The sequence below is a fragment of the Phodopus roborovskii genome, unplaced genomic scaffold (assembly GCF_943737965.1).
Source record: "Phodopus roborovskii unplaced genomic scaffold, PHOROB, whole genome shotgun sequence".
Lineage (NCBI taxonomy): Eukaryota > Metazoa > Chordata > Mammalia > Rodentia > Cricetidae > Phodopus > Phodopus roborovskii.
Window position 1 is genome coordinate 585,001 of NW_026126417.1, and position 12,573 is coordinate 597,573.

General features: G+C 39.3%; 1 protein-coding gene across 4 annotated transcripts in view; it reads right to left on the reverse strand.

The window, feature by feature from the left end:
* Positions 1-12,573, reverse strand: part of Cdin1 (CDAN1 interacting nuclease 1) — a 205,256-nt gene that overhangs the window by 145,170 nt on the left and 47,513 nt on the right. For 3 of the 4 annotated variants that reach the window (XM_051183770.1, XM_051183769.1, XM_051183768.1), the window contains exons 2-4: positions 11,395-11,440; positions 10,451-10,515; positions 2,461-2,521 (exon numbers count right to left, since the gene is read on the reverse strand). In XM_051183770.1, the coding sequence (XP_051039727.1) occupies positions 2,461-2,521; positions 10,451-10,515; positions 11,395-11,440 (172 nt within the window). The remainder of the gene's footprint in view (positions 1-2,460; positions 2,522-10,450; positions 10,516-11,394; positions 11,441-12,573) is intronic. The other variant, XM_051183771.1, reaches the window with a different exon arrangement.

Below are 12,573 nucleotides of genomic sequence, written 5' to 3' on the forward strand. Positions count from 1 at the left end.
AGAAATGCTTTCCACGGAGCTGCTTATTCGTAGTAACCCACATCAGGGCTGACACATGAAAAATGGTGAAATTACTGAAGGTAGTCCAGCCTGAATAAGGACTACCTTATTAGTTCAGGTACCTGCATCTCTCTAATTTTCATATTAATCATGTGTCCATCTTGCTCTGAAATAGGGCCATCATGCTTCATGTCAGAATTTAGCATGTAAGTAAAATTCATAGTGCTTCAAATGTAACTTGAAAATATTTGTGTGGAGAGAACAGAATGACGGATCATATAATCACTAACAGAATGAGATTTCCTAAAATGTTCATTTTCAGGCTTGATCAAGAAAAATGGTATTAAGACATTTATGAAACCAATGATGGCCAACTAGATCCCTTATCCCACCCAAATCAACAATAACATGGTGTTATTGTCTGAGAGGAGAGTTGCTACACAACACAATGTACAAGTTACACATTTCTCATCAATTTTTACAGTTTCCACTGATTAAATATATATTGACTCATAAAATATTACCATCACATCAATTGCCACCAGATATAAGCGCATGTATTTTAAGTATTCACTAAACATGGGAACCTGGATGTTTAGAAGCCATAATCTGGTACCCACCATTTCCAAATTAACCTAATGCATTAGTAATCTCATGCAAAGTGGTTCCTCTGCACTAACTGGGCACCAAAAAGAAAGGGGAGAAAAATCTCTGAATAACTATTTATTTGGTGGAGGCTAAATATTGCTATGTATTCATGGCAAATAGTAGATTTATTGACGTAGGGAAATGTATGGTGATGGGATAGCTCTTTCCATACAATTAAAAGTTGGAAGCTGAAATCAGTTCCATAAACTAAGCCCAAACAAAAGTATCTATTAAAAACTCGAATGAGCAGCTAGAGAGTTGTCTTAGTAATTAAAAGCAGTGGCTACTCTCCCATAAGACCTGGGTCTGATTCCCAGAATTCAGGTGGTGCCTCACAATCATCTGTAACTCCAGTTCCAGGGAACCAGACACCCTCATCTAGACTCCATGGGTATTAGGCACAAACAAGATACACAGGTATACACACAGGAAAAACATCTATGCACACAAAAATAGCAACACATCTTTCTTTAAAAGTAAAATTCAAATGACTATAAAGTGCTGATGTAGAGAACTTCCACCGTCAATGTAATCATCTATAAAAGCAAGTTCCACATCTGCAACACTTTTCCCCAGATGCGCCTCCTCTCTTTCACGGAGGATAGTCACTGAAATTCTACTTAGTGCTCAGGTACCTCAAGTCTCTAAGAGTGGAAACTTAGTACAACAACACCAAAATGCCTGAAGATCTTTTAACACCCATCTTGTTCTAGAAATAAGAAAATAAGACACAAGACAGACCATTCTGTGTGTAGCCACCCTATCAATTTGTGGAAATGCTTCCTGGACGATTAAAACCATCTTGTAACTGATGGGCAATTGCTCTTCTGCTGACTGCGGCAATATGCAGCAGACATGAGCTGCAAGAGAAGCCATCCTTCCTTCCTAATGCAGCATGCAGAACTTGCTGCTCCTGCAACGCTTAATGTTCATGGCACAGAGTCATCTTTAATGCAAACACACATTTTCTGCCTTGCCTCTCTGTTTCCCATTATAACACAACACAGAAGCAGTGTGCATTTCATGCCATCCCTATGAGGTTTGCATAAGCCATTCCAACTCAGACTCAATACTGTATTGCTCTCATTACAGTGGATAAATATTTTAGAGTTTAGGAATTAAATATTTTATTTTTCGGTAGGCTCTCTGCAACTATTGTGAACTTTCTGCTGTTTCTTCACTCACAGGAAATCTTCAGGGTTTCTTTTAGAAAATGCTAGGCTGTTAGCTGTTTCCCCACACAGGAGCAGATCAGAGTTAACAAATAAGTTCCATAAATCACTTTATATTTGGTGTTAATAAGAATATTATGTTTCTTTATGGGAAGGCGCTTTTCCATAGGCTTATATCCTTTATTATAATAAAAGTTTACAAACAGAAAAATGAATCAAGTAAATGATACATTGCTAAATATAAAATTTCTCACTTCGTTTTTATAATAGTTAGCATAGGTTTTCTTGGCATGCATCTCTTTACTTGATGTAGGTATTTTTCATGCTAAATTAAAGCAACCAATCCTAAGAGCATGTTCGGAGCTGTTTGGTTGAAATTTTCCACAAAATAAGAAGCAAAGAAGCTGTTTGTACATTTGCCTTAAAAGAAGCAGACTAATTATGTCAACTGATTTATTAATTCGTGAAGTTTTTTGTCCAATTATTAAAAGTACAAAGGGACCAGGGAGCAATTTAAATGTCTAACACACCTCAAAATCTTTCCTTATTTTAAAGTTAATTAAAATTCTGAGTAACACTACTCTCAAAAGGCCCCTTAGGTTTAGCTCAGGTTTAAATAAAATCATAACAATAACATTACCTCATTGGCCAGCTCCAGGAGCACAGGGGCTGCTCCGTTTTTCCCCACACCATTCAGATACCTAGATAGACAAAGGCAAGTGGTCATGCAGTGACAAGGAAAGGCCAGCACAGACTTGTTAGTATCCCCTGTGTATACATGTTTCTCCTGGGCAAATGCCATGCTCAAGTCCTGTTAAAGTGTGCTTCCATCACAGGAAAGCAGTGAAGGGAAAGACAGCACAACAGCTTCCCTCCAACCAACCAACCAACTAATGAAGGTGAGGCAGAGGCACAGTCACACCAGTCTCCCTCCATTGCTTCTTCAACTTTGAGAAGTGAACAGAGGGGATTTCCAGACTCCCATCTACAGCACTCTATGCCTCACACAGCCATCACATAGGAAGGAGGAAAGGCAATTTCACAGTTTAGACAAAGCATGCAGGCATGTCAGCACCCATGCCACTGAGATCTTACACGTGTGATGGGCAATAGGAGCCATCATGTCATCTGCTCTAGACTCCCATGATAACCTCCAACCTTCATCACCAAACTACACTTTAACAAGGCAACAAGCACAACACCCCAGGTTCTCCCAGAAATGGAACACAGGATGGTTTGCTTTAATCTGACTTTGAATGTGGCATCCTCCTCCTCTAAGAGCTATGAACATCCCCATTCAATCCCAAAGCTGCACGATACCCACTTACCAGGTACCATGAGGTTCTTAATAATATGGATCTTTTGATGTTGTTCTACTAGTGGTTGAACCTAGCAATTTACACATTAGGCACAGCTACCACAGAGCTCTATCCCTAGCCTTCTTTGTGCTTTTTGAACCTGAAACTTGGTTTTACTGAGTTGGCAGGCTGATCCTGAACTCACTATGTGGCTTAGGCTGGCCTGTACTACTCCTGCCTTAGCCTGGGATTACAGGCCTGAATCAGTAGGTCTGGCCATAGTCCAATTTCTATTCACTCTACTTGGCCAACCTCATCTCTAGCACTATCTGCTACTCTTAACCCTTTACCTGTGTTAACTCCACACAGCTCCAATACCATGGACTCAGTCCAACATCCAAGAGTAAGTTAACTCCCTTTCATATACTAATGGGAAACAATCTTCATGTCTTTCTATTAGAGAACACAGAATAGTGTTGCCAAGCCATAGAAGTTCACCTCTCTATGAAATATGCTCCAGCATATTCAGTGAATGCCTACACTGATAGAGAGCTCTGAACTCTACATATATGATGCTTTCTAATGTATACAAATGCTCAACAGCAAGATTAGTTATAATTCCGAGTAAGAGATATATAACAGAACAACATTCTACAATAAAAGTTATATAAATGTGGTTCTGTCTCTCTCTTACTGAACTTTATTCAATTTTCTTGTGATAACTGTGTGAGATAACAAAGGCCTACATCATAAGAGGAAGTGAGATGACCGATAGGCACTGTAACCCAGCTTTAGGCTACTACTGTTCTGACAATTGGTTAGCAGGAGGATCATGGAGCAGATGACCAGATTATCCAAGCCATGGATAGCAGAACACTGGAAAGAGGAGGACTAATTTACTTGTCTGTCTCAACGTCATCTCCCAGTGTAATGCTGATGATAAGGGAATTAGATGTCATTCAGTTTATTATATCTACCACAATTTTTGGCTTATAAAGACGATTATATAGTATATATACATATATACTTTTTCTTTACTAATAATCAAAAACTTTTAAAGTCACATCTAGCAATATCATGTAAGAATGATTGAGTAAATTAAAGTTCTCTAATGACAGTTTAATAAAATAGTCAATAAATGAGTTCTGCCATGTAACTGCCAACAACAAATACTGCATTATATAATAACATAAGCAAGCAGGGTCAACACCAATTATAGGGGGAGTGGTGGGAGTATTATACCTTTAAATAATTCAAATTAATCCACTTCTCATATACAGGGGCACTTCTTAACTAAAACTGATTTAGGTAGGAAAGCAGTGAGGAAACAGGAAACTCAGAAGCATGGGTGGGAGAAAGGCAAGTGTGGGTTTGAAACCAGGTCCAGAAGCAAGAATAAAGACAGCCCCCCCCCCCCAAAGACAAAACCCAAAACACAGCAACGGTGGTTTAAAGAACAGAGCCCCTGGGAAATAGGTAGGATGAGAACTCCAGTCTATATTTCTGGTGCACTGACAAGTCTGCTCAAAGAATAAGATAATCAACAGGTATGGCCAAATTACACCAAATAATTGTGAGAAGTGCAAACTCTCCAAGAGCTCCAACCCTGGGTCCAGTATTTAAAGCAAACCTTCATCAGGGTAGCTTCAGTATTCTACACCTAACAGTCACATACACATCAAATACTTCTGAGAGCTCTGGGTTAGGCCTTAATCTGGGCTCCTAAGAAACAACAGGAAATAAAACATCCCTATTGCTATCATCACAAAGACATGTCATTCTTCAGACAACAATAAAACAAACAAAAGTGGAAGGCATAAGTACATAATGCCTGGTACAATAACATTTAAAATTAGGTGATTTGGTCAGGCCCACCTCTAAGGAAGTGGCACTTGAATCTTGCATAAAGTCAAAGAAGATGTAAGCCAAGATGTGTTTTGGGGGCAAATTACTTATGCTAGAGACCTGTTGTTTTGAGTCTATATTGCATGGCTTCCTATAAGAGACTGACAATACACAATGGGAGCTTCTAACAAGTACAAACAAACAGAGGTGGTCAAACAGTAACCCCAATGCACACAGTCTACATACATTCAGTCACTGCAAATTCCTAGTGCAGTGGGGACAAAGGCTCCTCAACAGCTCATATGAGGAAACCCACCTCAAGGCACTGATGAAATCTGCCCAGGCAAGCAGTGACGCACATGTGAAGCTGCAGTGCTGGAGGGAGGTAGATCACAGAGTCACGATTACTACAACCCTTGGTCAGCCAGTGGAGCTGAATCATCCAGCTCCAGACCCACTCAGGGGCTATTTCAAATAAGAAAAATAAGTAAACAAACGGGTGCAGCACTATCTGGGAAAATACCTGATGTCAACTTCTGGCCTCCACATTCACACACACACACACACACACACACACACACACACACACACACACACACACACACACAGAGGAACATTTATATATATCCCACACATAGAAAAGCCCCTTAGAGAAAACCTATTTTATGTCTGACTAGAAGATCTATGATCATGATATTATGTACTTAACTTTTAAAACAACTGAGTTAGAGATACAGCTCTGTAGTAGAGCTCTTCCCCAGTGTGCACAAGATCCCAGGCCTAATCCTCAGTATAAAAGACATGAAAACCTATAACTCTGCCATTGTTTTTTCTCCTTTTGGAATATTCTCTTCTTCCCAATAAACCAGTAAAGGGCATTGTTATTTCTACATGGGGTCCATTCACCGTTACTCTGGACACTCCATATGGGTAAGTGACAGAGCTGTGCTATACTCTGCAACCATACCTCTGCTGACCCTTCCCTTACTGAAATTCGCATATTTAGGGACACAGTTATCTTCCATTCCACAGAACAGTTGAAGGCAAGTATTATCTTTTTCACATGTGCATGGGCAGCTACCAGCATAACAGTAATGTGCAGTAAATGGTACTACAGGACATTTCAACTTTTTCTTGCTATGGCAAGAAAACCAACCTGAGGAAGGAAAGACTCATTTTGGCTAATGGCTTCAGGGCATGGTCTGCCTCTATCGCTCAGGTCTGAGGTGAGTGATAAGTCACTGCAGAGGGGCATGGTGGATGAAAGAAGCTACTCACTTCATCAGCCAGGAAGCAGACACACAGGAAGGGGTCAGGACAAGAAGTAGGCTCTAAAGACACACTCCCAGAAACCTACTGAATGATGTGACCTGCCTACATGGCAAGTCTGGTCTCTTTACTTATTCCTATCCAGAAATGCCCTTGTTTATTTAAAATTAGAAGTGTGTTTACTCTCTTTCCAGGAATTTGTCAATCTAGTCATCTGCCTCTCAAGATTAGCATCACAGTGGAATCAATGTTCAGAAACCAGTTTTATCATGCACTGTCAATATCAGGTCTCAACAATTCTTTTCTCCATGTCAACATCTTAGAAAATTCAATTGATCTGATTCTGTAGAGCTACTAAAGCTGTTCCCTGAACCAGTGTGGTTAGAAGGGATGGGAGGCAGTATTGCCAAACTTGCTGCTGATGGAAGCTCACAGATCTGACCATCTGTGATGGTCAATATTCATTGTCAACTGGGTTGGCTTTGGAATCACCCAAAGCTGAGTGTATGAGCGTGCTGAGGGTGTTTCCAATGGGGAATAGAGGAGAGGAGGCCCAATTGGGATAGGGATAATAGGAGGAAGACCGCTGTTCTCTGTGAGGAGCCTCAGCCACACCTCTGCCGCCATGCAGGATACATTCACAAACCACAGATCATACAAATCCTTCCTTCCTTAGGTTACTTGTCAGGGTCTCGAATACAGTGATAAGAAAAGTAACTAGCAGCCCAACCATGTGTGCACACAAAAGCCTATGTGTCCATTTGGAAAACTCAAGATAAAGTTTACCAAGTACCTTCCTGTATGGAAATAAAATAGCACAGTGCAAAGGGATAGAGAACTGTTTCCAAGTGAATACAGTCTGTCTGTAAATACCCAGCTGAGAATATTTCCCTATCAAGGTAAAAGCCCCGGAACACACTTTCTACTATTGTCCTGGTCCTATGAAGTTTTAGTGAACCATGGGGCTCTCATGGTAGCCACTGACTTTGAATGCCCAACTGACATAATCTCAATGACAGATAGAAGGTGGACTCAAAGGTTCTCATGCTGCCAGCAGGAATATCACCAAGATGCTTGTAGACAGTAATTTAACAACATATAATCAATTTCTAAATGTTCACATTGTTTGCACCAGTAATTACACACCCAGAAACCAACCAGTGCCAATGACTCAAGCATCAAGATGTTTACCACAGTATTATTTTTAATATCAGGACACTGGGAACATACTTATCCTCAGAAGAATAACCTTAGATATCCAGTCTTTTATATGGTGAAGTAAGGCAACTAATAAAAGAAAAGGCTTTTTACAAAATAATATTATATCACATACATTTTTCCACGAGAAAATCCAGGACTCATAGTTGCACATATAATATGACCTCATCTATACAAGAATGGGTTGTCAAAAGGCTGGGATGAAACTTTAACCAGTAGTTATCTCTGAGTGGCACAATTATGGGCAATCATTCATTCCTTTCTGTGCCATCACAAATGTGCTTAATTTTCACAGCAAGTGGTATTACTTTTATAAAGGAAAAAATTAAATAAGTTGCTATTAACATTTTCTCATTGCTTAAATATGTGTGGCTAAAACACAAGTTGCCTTTATTCTAAAAACCCTAAGAAAAACAAACATGAACCTTTTAAAGCCAATTTACCTTGGCAAAACCCAGGACATTTGACCTGTACATTTATATCAACAGGCTGGTGAGGCTGGTCTGGCTGAAAGGAGGTGACAATGTGGCTGGCTCCCACAGACATAACAGAAGGAACGGCCAGAGAATAACACCTGGGGGCGGGGGGAGAGCTTTCCTCTGAGTCTTGATTACAGCCTCAGTTCTGGTTTTATTTCAAATGTCTCAATGCCTCACCATAACTGAGACTTTATTATTTAAAAACATTGAGAAACAAATGTATTTCTATAATCTTATGATCACCCACTCTACTAATTACTCACTGTTCATTATTCGGCAACTATTAATATTTTTTTAAATGTTTAAAGTAAAACTATCCAGATAATAGAAAAACGTTAACATATCAGTAATTACTTATACATTTCTTTTTCAGTGCTGGGGATTGAACCTATGCTATGTCCTTGCACAAGCTAAGCACGTGTTCTACACCCTACAGCAAACCAAACCCTTTTTTTTTTATTGTGAGACAAGGGTCTCAAAAAGTTACCTACGCTGGCTATGAACCTGAGATTCTCATACTGGGGCATCCCCAAAGTTTACAAGCTTGTGACACTAGGCTTAGCGTGTGTGTGTGTGTGTGTGTGTGTGTGTGTGTGTGTGTATGTGTATCTATGTATGTATCTATATGTATGTATGTACATACACACATATTCATGTGTTATAAAAACACACATATTCATACATGTATGAATATTATATATTTTTTTTAATTAAACTAGCTTTTAAAAGTAGATAGTTTTGAAATGATTTAACTTCAGGTATCTTTACAGTGAGGCCAATGAGTGTGAGAGCAGCACTATCACTATTCATCACGTTTCACATTTCCAAGACCAGAGTACATATTACTCTCCAAGGTTGCTTTCCTCTCCCACCATACAAAACTTCACCTCTCAGCATGGAACTAATTCCATCTGGCAGCCTAGGACAAAACTACACTTTCACTTCTTTTTATACAGATGTGGTGATGCAGGTTGTGGGTGCATAGTCTAAAGCAGATGAACTGCCAAGTCAAAGACTGACCTGAGCTGTATAATAACACCTTGTCTCAAAACAAACAATTATTTCTTTGTATGTTAAAAAAATAACATTTAAAATTTCATTCTAGATGCCAAGACATTTGTAGGTCCTGTAGAACTATTGTAGATAAATCAATAGTTTTATTGAACTTTCCTTGAACTGTACAAAGACTTGTATAGAAAAGAATTCTATATATAGTGAGTGCATGGGGGGGGGTCATCTAAACGTTAATAGCTTTAACTACACGAGACAAAGGGTATTTTTTTTTTTTTTTTTTTTTTTACCATGAGGCAAAGTGAAAGACTTTTTAGAAGAAAATCCAATTTCAATAGCTTCTCTAAACTTCAATTCCTTTTTCAATTTTATAAACTTTATTGTTCAAAAACTTGGAAATAGGTAAAAACACTACACACCCAAATTAGCCAGATCCCCAAAATCTGTACAGTTTGATGACCTTCTATCAGTCATCACCTCACCCTGTCACAATGGTTCATCAACAAATCTCCAACAAATGTTGGAGAAATGTAGAGAGAAAAGAATAACTACTCAGCTGCTGGTGGAGTGCAAATTAATACAGTCAATGTGGAAAACAGTTTGGATAGTTTTCAAAATTTTTAAAATAGAACTATCATATGCCTCACCTCTTTCCCTCCTGGGCCCAAACCCAGAAACCCCAGGCCCTACCATAGACATATTTGAACCCCTTGTTTATTGCTGCTCTATTCACTATAGCAAGCAAAATGAACCAGTCTGGTTGTCCATCAGTAGTTGAATGATAATGAAAATTAGTTATGTCATCATTACCACTTACTGTTATTTATTCAGACATCAAAATGATGGTAACAAGTGTCAGAATTAAGAAAGTCAGAACTACTTTTAAAGGTTCTGTTCATCTCAGAATAATAAAGAAGAAATGTAAATATTCTCTGAACACTTTGCTGTTGAACACTCAAATCTTTTTTCAAGAGCATAGAAGTCCCCATTTAAAGACAATAGTAGTATAAAATGATAGGTCTCCATAATGTGCTTATTTGATGAAGGTCTTTCTAAAATAGCTAACCCAACAGATAGGGGGCAAAATACTACATTCAGTCTCATTTCTTTTTCTTTCTTTATTTTCATTTTCTTTTTCTTTTTTTCAGCTTGCTGGTCTGAATAAGAAAGAAATGAAAACTTGCACATATACATCCGGGTCACATGCATATGTCAATGTATACACCTCCATAAGATGTGGCTTATTTAAAATTTCAAGTAGCTAAATAAGATTCAGTAATAACTGAATTAATCTCATATAGGACATGCGTACACACCTATTGACAGTGCCGCCATATTCTTCATGCATGCCAAAGGAAGCTCTTAAAAACTGACTGCCAAATACATCAAAAGTTTTCAATGACAGTCTTAAAATTGTATAGAAAGTCAATTTAATGATCTAATTTATTCATAATAATTATCACAATTAACAGGTACTGTGATACCCTCTAGTGGGGCAGGCAGGTCATACCTCTGGTAATAACTTTCAATCGCTTCTGGAGTGTGATGTTTGGCATGTGTTCTTTTAATATGTTTCTGGAACAAAACACACACATAAAAAAATCTTAATATTGTGTCACATTATCAGGTTCAAGAACAGCAAAGACATATTTCTTCATCCCAGTGACAAGCATACAGGGCAAATGGGTAATGGCTTGGGGACTGGGATTGTAGCAGGATTTCCTTTACTGCACATTTTAAATCTCCTGCTTGGCTGAGATATCTTCAGACTGTACCATGAGTACAGTGTATATGTAAAAGCCACCAGGGTCATAGTAATTGAATCTAAATAAGTTTGCTTAGGGCTGCAGAGGGCAAAGAAAAACTTGTTCCCTCTTTCAACCTCCGTATTAATTTTCCCTCGATTCAATTCCATCTAAGTCCTCTGCGCTCGGCTTTTACAATCCAATTGCCATATTTAACCAGGAAGAACATTGCTTAAAAACAACTTATTTGAAAACTACAAAAAGTAATTCCATAGAGACTTGCCACTTGACTGACACCTGTCATCTCATGATAAATGACTCCATTTTCTGCCTCTCTTGCCTTCTGCCACTCCAGCAGTGGTCATTTATCATCATCTCTGTCAGCAATGGGAAGCGGCACTGACAGTGCAAGTCAGCAAACATTTAGCACATGGAGCCACGCAACACAGGGAAATTATTATTGTCAGAATAATAATGGTTTAGCATAATTTATTACAGGTCCACCAAATAAGCAAAGGCTAGATGTTATTAGACAGATGGATGGGTAGGCTTGGCAGGCCTCCACTGAGACGCAGGCGGTGCTTGATGTGGAAAGGGGAACATCCTCCAACCCAATCAGAGAGCTGGCAGTTCAATTACAAAGAAATAAAGGGACATTCATCATTCAATTAGGCACCTGTCAACCCTCACAAAGGAGAAAACTTCTAACCTGGTACTCCTGGGAGAAGATGCTCAGCAGAGTGGCCTGCGATTGACTGGAACAAATAAAAGAAGGACAAAGTTAATTACTGGAGTGCACAGCAAAGAAATAAAAGAGAAAGGACCTTCAAAGGTAGGCCCGCTGCCCTGTAATCCAACAGAACACGAAAACAAGTGTGGAGAAGTTGTTCCAGATGAGAACCTCACACAAAGGCTTCCTGCTGCGAGGTCAAGGAGAGAGGAAGAGAGGATGGGGAGAACTGGTCCTGATGCAGGAAGCGTAACATTGGGATTCTCTGCAAACTTGGGATGGCTGCATCATATCTGCAGTATAAAACAGGATTTTACACTACAGAGGACAAGAAAAAGGTTTCTTGCTACAAATGAGATACTCTTGGGAACAGTAGGGAGCATACTTCAGAGTGACAGCATTCCCAGGTTTATCTTGTTGGCTGTCTCAGTTTCGTTGGGGAAACACTGGTCTTTACTAGAGGTTGGTAGCACAGAGGCCAAATGAACATTCTCACCTACTGGCAAGCTCTGAAAAGAGAAGGGAAGGCAGCAGGAAGTGGTGGTCTGCAAAAGGCCTCACTCCCAAAGACTACAGGTAACCAGGATGTCATAGCATCAAGCACTGGGCAATAAAGCAACATGGGAAATCCTTCTTCTGAAATGGGTGCCCTTTAGAGATGGAACACAATGTTTCTTTCTGCAAATGTCACCAGCATCCACTGCTGCCTTCAGACTGCCCTTGGTGTATACATCCACCATTGATAATGACTATTTCTGATATAGTCTTCTAGCAAATGCAAACTGGAAAGACTACACTTTAAATCATTTGACTTTCACAGTATGACAACACTCTGTGAACATTAATTTTTTTTTATTATTTATGAATGAAACAACCCAAGTGTATCAGCACTTCAGAGAGTCTGATATAAAATACCTCCACATCTGCTTGTTCACTGACAGGGTCTGCAGCTCTGGAAGCCATCATGGGTTTGGCTTCTGACCCTACCCACCAGGACCAAATTATATGAGGAGGTTTAAAACAAAAAACCAAACAAACAGAAAAACCCCACAGGGCCAGCAAGATGGCTTGGTGACTAAAGGTACTGACAACCTGAGTTCAATACTTAGCACCCACATGGGAAAGAAGGTCCTGCAAGTTGTCCTCTGATCTCCACAT